The 7621-nt window shown below is 52.0% G+C and overlaps 1 protein-coding gene across 1 annotated transcript; it reads left to right on the plus strand.

Moving 5' to 3' along the window:
• Positions 1-4258: 4258 nt before the first annotated feature.
• On the plus strand, positions 4259-6909 carry EMWEY_00046910 (hypothetical protein, conserved; the record flags this gene model as incomplete). Its single annotated transcript, XM_013483162.1, has 5 exons — positions 4259-4708; positions 4822-5218; positions 5415-5523; positions 5678-5767; positions 5925-6909. The coding sequence occupies 5 exons, from the start codon at positions 4259-4261 to the stop codon at positions 6907-6909; spliced, it is 2031 nt and encodes a 676-aa protein (XP_013338616.1).
• Positions 6910-7621: the final 712 nt, after the last annotated feature.

Consider the following 7621-nt stretch of genomic DNA (forward strand, 5'->3'; position numbering starts at 1 on the left):
CTTGCAGTATATCTGCAGATCTGCAGGCTCTGAGCAGGCGTATCACATCACAAACGCCCTTTTGAAGCTACACGTTCACATTAGGAGGCCTCTAAGGATCCGTACCTACAAGCCGTTCAATAGGTACCGCTTCACAGCACACGTAAACAGGAGGCCGGGGACGGAAAAGAACAAAGAGAGCAACGGAGCAAAATCTAAACTTCAGTAAACCCCATGACTTGATTGAAAAATCAAGTTTAGAGGACACTGAGAACATATATAGCAACGCGCGCGTTTATGCTGACCCCCACAGACCGGTGGCCACGCAACTGTGTGTGCAGTGAAATGGGTGTGTTCGGTTTTTATTAGAGATTTTCATGAGTCTTCCCCCATTTTGTCGAAACTTAAAATACATTATATTTAGGGGTGCAAATAAATAGGATGAATTCGCAGGTCTAGGCCCCTAGATTGAGCCCCCCAACACGCAGTCGTGAACAGAGCGGAGTGACCTCTGACTTTGACCGTCCGATCCATTGCCCCAAAAGCAAATAACCTAGAGTTTTTCACAGTCTAGATCCTTTTTCGTGTTTTATTTTCGTATCGAAGTTTAGTTGCCCGGGTTTTTTGCGACGGCTTCCTGCAGTTAGTAGTGCACAGAGCATCGCCGTATCCCCTAATGAATAAGTGCTTCCAAACCAGAAAAGACAATATAGCTTAGCGTATATTATTTCGGCGAATTCGTTCTTGCCTCGCTAGACATTTTTCTTCCCGTTTCTCGTTTTCTGCGACAGCAGAATCACTTGTCCAGCCACACCTCCAACAATGTTGGATCAGCAACCAGGAGGTCATCCGCCGACGGCCGCCTGTGAGAATGTACTGCCTTTGCCTCAACAGGAAATTCAACGACAATATTGCATTCGTATAAGGTAGGCAGTCGTAGATTTCCGGCAAATATTGGCTGCTCTCTTCTACAGACGATTCCCGGATAGTGAATTGTGGCCTTCGGTTTCTCAATATCAACGATGTGAACAGGCCACTGAAGTGGCAACGGACAAGCCTGAGTCTTATGTATGCTCTTAGCTAGCTCCAATTTGTATAGTTTAACCTCCACGCATTGCGTGGCATCACCGCCTGCCCTCTCAAGCCATGTAGTGCATGGGATTGTGGTGAAATGCCGATGCAAAGGCCAAAAGCACCCGTTCTCCACAATCCAGCCTCATGGCGGTGAAGAGATATTACCTGTCTTGGGCTCCTGTATATCTTGCCTTAACTGCTATTGCGAGCGTACCATAATATTCCCGGTGTTGGCAATTCGGTCTGTGTGAATTGGTCCTATTAAGCATGGCGTGGCACCAGTAACAAGCGGCACGCAAACAAAAGTTTTCGACAACCGGCCACACTGTATGTACAACACATCCAAAACGCCTGCCTGCGCTCGCATGTGAGGCTGCCCTGCGCCTTCACCTGCAGCAATGCGTGTTGCAACTAAACGCAGACCACCCCCTTCCCGAAGCTCTAGCCGCTTGAACAGCTGACTTCACACCACCTGCAGTTTGGGAAAGGAGGCCCGCTGCTTTCACAGAGTTGAAATCTTCAGTATTTTGGCTTGATTGCAGCTCAAAATATTAATAATAAAATCCAGGACCCTCATTACACTTGGTAGCAAAGTACGGCCCCCCACAGTGCAGGCACAAACGACGGACCTCATACCAACTGCAAGGTTGCCTGCTGAGTAGCAGTGAGTAGTATTGACGTTGCGTGAAGTGTAAATACACACAAAATGTCCTTTTCAAGCTCTGCAAAAATTGCTGTCAATTCTCTGGATTTTACTTTGAAAATGGAGATTGACCCTGGTCAACCTATCTATCTATATGGCCTACTATCAAGGGGGGGAAACGGCCAAAACTTGGACGCCCCGCTTGGATGAATAGCGATCGATATCTGCATCCCATCTGGCAAAAACATCCTTACAACAAAACCCTATTGATGACTCCGGCCCATCTAATGCCTCCTTACCTGGTTACCTGGTGATCCAAATACGGTATCCACCGTGCGAGGGCAGGGGAGAAGTTTCTGGCTTCCCTTTGCCTATATTTCCGCCTTCAGAAAAACGCAGCAAGAACTATGCATACAACTGGCATTTTGGTTACTGCAAGAGGATGGACGCCGACGATGACTGTGCCACTTCCGGAATATAAAAATTCTCCCGTACCCGCTGCGACGTCCGTTCATTCCTCCTCCAGTTGTTCGATTTCGTATTAATGGACAGAACTTGCTAACGCTAGTCTACACGCTCGGCTCATATCCAACCAATTGTTTAGTGGGTTTACCATTAGCGGGGGAGCATATAACCTACGTTGTGATGGGCTGGCTTAAGCACTCCCCCTGCATCCAGTATTCGCTCACAGCAGAGGGACTAGCCCAGCTATTCCTTAATCATGCCTTGGCGCTTCATGGTTTTCCGCCACGTTCAACTTTTTTCTGAGGTCCATAAGTGCTACTAAGAGCATCCAACGCTATGAAATATCTTCAGCGGCTTCGGCGAGCATCTTGTTGTCTAGCTAGTGGAGGTGCTGTACGGTCACGAAGTAGGCGGAGGAGCCCAAGCAGACGAAGGCCCCCCGTTGGTTCTGCTGCAGCAATAGGAGTGGAATACGAGTCAATACAGCCATTTCCAGCGCCAAGAGTGGCACACATGGACGTCGGAACCCCATACGACGCCCCAGTAGACAAACGGTACGCAACTAGCAGTTCTCAACAACAGTCTACAGTAGTTGTGCAACACATCCTAAACGCCCGTCTGCGCTAGTATGTGAGGTTGCCCTGCACCGTGAGTTGCAACACGGTGCGTTGCAACTAAACGCAAGCCACCCCCTTCCCGGAGCTCTAGCCGTTCGAACCGCTGAGGTCAGGACACCTGAAGGCGGGGGACGGAGGTCAATTCCTTTTATTCAGCATTATTTTTAACTATTTTAGCTTGCCTGTAGCTCAAAATAGTCATCGGATAAGTTCTAGGGAGCGCAGTGGAGGCTATGCTCAAAAACTTGCGATGGCTGGTGGGGATTTTGCCCGGCTTCTACGGGATAAAAATACGAAGCCCTCTACGAATGCTGTGAAATTAGAATAAAGAATTATTTCACCCCCCGACAGGAGACACGGAGGCCCTTGAAAGCCCCAGAGGCCTCGTTTTCGTTGTGTCGCCCACCTCAACCCAGGAGCCAAGACACACCTCCCAGACGCTCCGCTACACGAAACCATATTGTCAAAGATGCTTTTTAATTCATTCATGCCTAACAGTACCTTAATTTTAATGACAATGGGGCATAAATAAGCAGACGAGGACCATGGAAACCGTTTGCCTCTCAGCGAGAGGGCGCCGACGACGGTTTCGATCATAACTGGAGATTCGCCGGATATTTTCCCCTATGTCATTCAGGAAATGCCGGCGAAATGAGCAAAACTGCGTCCGAGAAATGACACTAATTATCTTTGTGCATCAAGCTGCGCATGCGCATTCATTTTGCAAATGCATGCCCGGTGATCCGTGTTGGTGCGCATTTCGCCACAATCCACTCCCTACTACCTCGCTTGAAAATTAAAAACGGCCATTTATGTTTGCAGGCCTTATATTTCAAAGGTACTCGCATTTGTACCGAACCGCCCTGCAGCTTGTGGCCCTTGGCGGCTGCTTAATGAAGGCCGGCATCACCTGGGACGGGCAGGCGCAGACACAGCCTACGACAGCAGAAGCAGCAACAGTGACAACCTCAGGACCAGGAGCATTAGCAGAGAGGTCTACCGACGGAACCGAAACTCCATCATCAGCAGCAGAGGCAACAACTGCAGCCAGCAGCTGTGGTGTTGGGGGTAACTGGGGATGCTCTTGTTTAGCCATGGAGGGGTATTGCCCTCAGCTGCGGCGAAAGCCCCGAACGAGCCGTCTAGAGAATCTTCAAACTCACTTTCTTTAGGCATCAAGGCGGAAATACTGTTACCTCACTCTTCTTCCGCTGCTATACGGAAGCCTGAATGCGACGACGCCACTGCAGCCTTGCCTGTGGCTCCTGCGATCCCTGCCACCAGCAGCAGCGGCAGCTTAAGCAGCATCAGCGGTGGGAGCCGTAGGAGAAGAAGCAGCATCAGCTGCAGCAGTAGGAGAAGCAATTGTAGCAGCGCCCCCAGCCAAATGAGCTCCACGTTTTGCAACAGAGGCAGTAGCACAAATAGCCCCCACTCCCGTACTTCCGCAGCCGTTGGAAATACCGCAGCAGGCCCCAGAATGGGCACGGAGCATCTTTGCCCTGCAGCCCCTTCAACGGGGCAGCGGGAGGAGACACGGCTCACCCGGTTCTTCAACAGAGTCTTCTCTGCTGCAGCGAGCACCAGCAGCAGGAGAGGCTGCCAGCAGCAGCTACTACTGCCTTGTTTGCTAGGCGACCCCTTTGTTTGCTTGAATGTTGACAGAAGGGTTGGTATTGCTGCCGGAACTTTACTGGGACGACTTTCGCTTTTTTACTTCCCACCACCGTCTGCCGCCGCCCCTTTCGGGCTTCAGCATCACCAGCACGATGAGGGTCCAATAACAGGGCAAGTGCTGTTGCCTCAAGCCTACAGCGATGACGGGGTGGCGATGTGCTGGACGGACACCACGTACCTCACCGCAGTGATAGGAGCAGCAGATGTAAGCTATTCTGCAGCAGCATGCGTGGCAGCAGCAGAAGCTGCTGTGGTGCGCGGCTGTGTGGACAGGCGCGCCCGGCATACTTTGGAGGTTGAAGCAGGGAGTGGCCAAGAGGATTTACGCTTGAAGGCTGAGGCTTGTGTGTGCGTGTGTGGGTGCAGCTAGTGCAGTGGAAGCTGCCGTCGCTGCGCTGTATGGGAAGCGAACAGCTATCGTTGTTTGCTACCCGCAGCGCCTTCAACTCTGTGACAATGAACATGCGGCTGCTGCGGCGATGCCGCGAGTCGGGGCAGCTTCGCCTGCTATACAGACACTGCAGCAGTGACCTGGCTGCAATGATTCTGTTCAAGCTGCAGCAGCCGAACTCGCAAGATGCCTCAGCGACGCCTCCCGTGCCTCTGAGCGAAGAAAGAAGAAAATTACAGAAGGCATGGGCCTGCGCACTGGCAGCAGGAGTATGCACGCTCGACAAGCAGCAGCAGCAGCTGCAGCTGCAGTTCACTCCCACGCACAGCGCCTGTCTCCTCGGCACAGGCGCCGCCTGTATAATGGATCTGAGTAAGATCTGCGTGCATCGACCCACGTATGCATCAGATGCCCCTTAGGGGTTTTTGTACGCATAGCACAGCTCTCTTAGCTGCCACTTTCCTGCATGCAGTACGCGCGAACCTTTGCCTCGGGGTTCTAGTTATGTTGCTGTGTTTCTGCGTTGTTGCGTTGTTGCGGGTGTTGCCTGACCGTTGCTGGTTTGCAGGGGAAGGCACCATGTATGAACGGTACGAGGCACAGTATTTTTGCAGATTGTGGCGAAGTGTGGAAGCCGCAAATCTGACGGCATTGGACTTCAACGGTGACTTTGTCCTGTACGCTGCTCTTCCATTTGAGCTGCGGGGTGCCCCCCAGGCAACACCCTTCATGCATAGACTCAGCTAGTTCCAACCAACAGACAAACCCTGGCAGCGTGCGTGCTGCTAGAGACGGTCCTTGTTCTGCTGCTGCGGCGTGTGACTGCTGCAGCTGCTGCAGTAGCGATGCAGCATCAGATACGCGCTGGTTGCTGGTTGTTGATGCGCGGGGTGCCTCTAGATTGGTTGAGGAGAGCCATGGGTGCGTGATATTTAGAAGTCCTAGGCCCCAACCATCACAAACTCTCAGTAAGGCAAGGGCAGTAGGAACTCGGAGTCGATCTCACGTGGACGTTCTCGTGTTGCTGTATCTGTTGTTGTTGCTGCTGCTGCTGCAGTTGGTGTGCTGCTCGTCGCAGTTACATGGAGGAATATCTGGTTCATCGGCAGGCAGCGCCTCGACGTCTGCAGCAAGCCTGTTTTTCTTCTCGCTTCTTTTTGATTGTTGCTGGCGACAAAGCCATATCTGTTTTTGACTTGCGTTTGTCTTTCTTCAAGTACTACGCCTCCCGAGCACGAGCCCTGGGGCTCTGCAGCAACAAATCGGCAGCAGCAGCCGACGCAGCAGCAGCAGCTTTCAGCTGCTGCGCTGGCACGTGCGAGAATTATAGGGGCACAGACTCGCAGCCGCAGCAACATTCCGCAGCAGCTTCTGGCTCGGGATCGACCTCCCGATTGTTGAGGAGGCACGGCGGACTGTCTTCTTCTCCTGAGGGTTGGGATTCGCAGCGCGCCGAGGGCCAAACAGCAGCCGATGCAGCGGGCGGAGGAGCAGAGGACTCGCCGCTGCGATCACTGCCTCTTCTGTTTCTGCGGTGCTTGCAGAACAACGCTGCTCTGAAACCCAAAGAGAAAAGCAAATCAAAGCGTCTTGGCTCCAATCTTTTCCGCCGCTTGATTGGCGGCGTCGGAGCTGTCAAAAACGCAGGCCAAAGCTCGGTCCTTGGTGCTCCAGCAGCAACAACTGCAGCAGCAGCAGCAGGATCGGATGGACACCATTCAGAGAGCTCTAAGGCAGGCAGCAGCGCTGCTGCAGCAGAAGGTGAACTGGTACTGCATGCACTTGACGCCAACGAGGCGCCGGGAGAATATCCAAGCACGAGCCGCAGCCCGGACACACAGCTGCCGCAGCAGCCGGAAGTGCATCATCCGTTCTTTTTGTTCGAACGCACCCTGTTGGCCTTTCGCGTGGCCGACGCGTTTTTCAGGTTTTGTTCATTGCTTCTGCAGCAACAGCGGCAGCAGCAACAGCGCAATGGACTATATGCTGAAGAGGCCGCAGCCGCAGCAGGGGCGACGAAACCTCCGGAACCTTCTGTTGAGAAACCTTTCGTCAGTATCTAATACGCGTATCTTGATGTCCTTGCCCCATATTTGTCTATTTAACGGGTTTATTATGCCTCGAATGCAGCAGTAGTACAGATGAAGCAGTAGGTCCAGTGTGCTGCCCTTCTTGCTTCAGTTGTCGCTAGTGGGGTGGCCTAATATGATTGTGCTTTTATTGTTATGATCATACGCATTTGTTGGCATTCTCAGCATATACTTGTTATGCATTGCCTGTTTCTCTCTACGATTTGACTACTATTTGTATAAATCTCTTACCTGCTCCGGGGGTGAATGGACTTGTCTCAATCATGACGCAAGGAATCACGGCAATATGCCTTCTATAACACCTGCAATGGCTGTACTATGAGCGTTTCTGTTACTCGCTTGCAGCTTACGCTTCCCGTTCGCTTTAGAGCAAAGATATCGCCCGAGTTCGCGTCACGAACTGTCTTGGGACAGTTTGCGTTTTAGCTTCTGCTCCTAATGCTATTGCCCCCTCTGCGGTTGTTTGCTGCAGCGGCTGTATGAACAGCGGTCTCGGGTTTTGTCGCTCAACACTGGGCGCCTCGACTTTTGCTTTTTGTCGCTCGACGCCTCCGGCTGCCTCCGCCTGTTTTCGATCTTCAGAGACAACCCTTTGACAACCCTTTCCGTGGGGAGGACACAATTCACTGCTGGTGGGAGAGGCTGCTCCTCCTTAATATATAATATATATATATATATATATATA

The sequence above is a fragment of the Eimeria maxima genome, genomic scaffold (genome assembly GCF_000499605.1).
Source record: "Eimeria maxima Weybridge genomic scaffold, Emw_scaff986, whole genome shotgun sequence".
Taxonomy (NCBI): Eukaryota; Apicomplexa; class Conoidasida; order Eucoccidiorida; family Eimeriidae; genus Eimeria; species Eimeria maxima.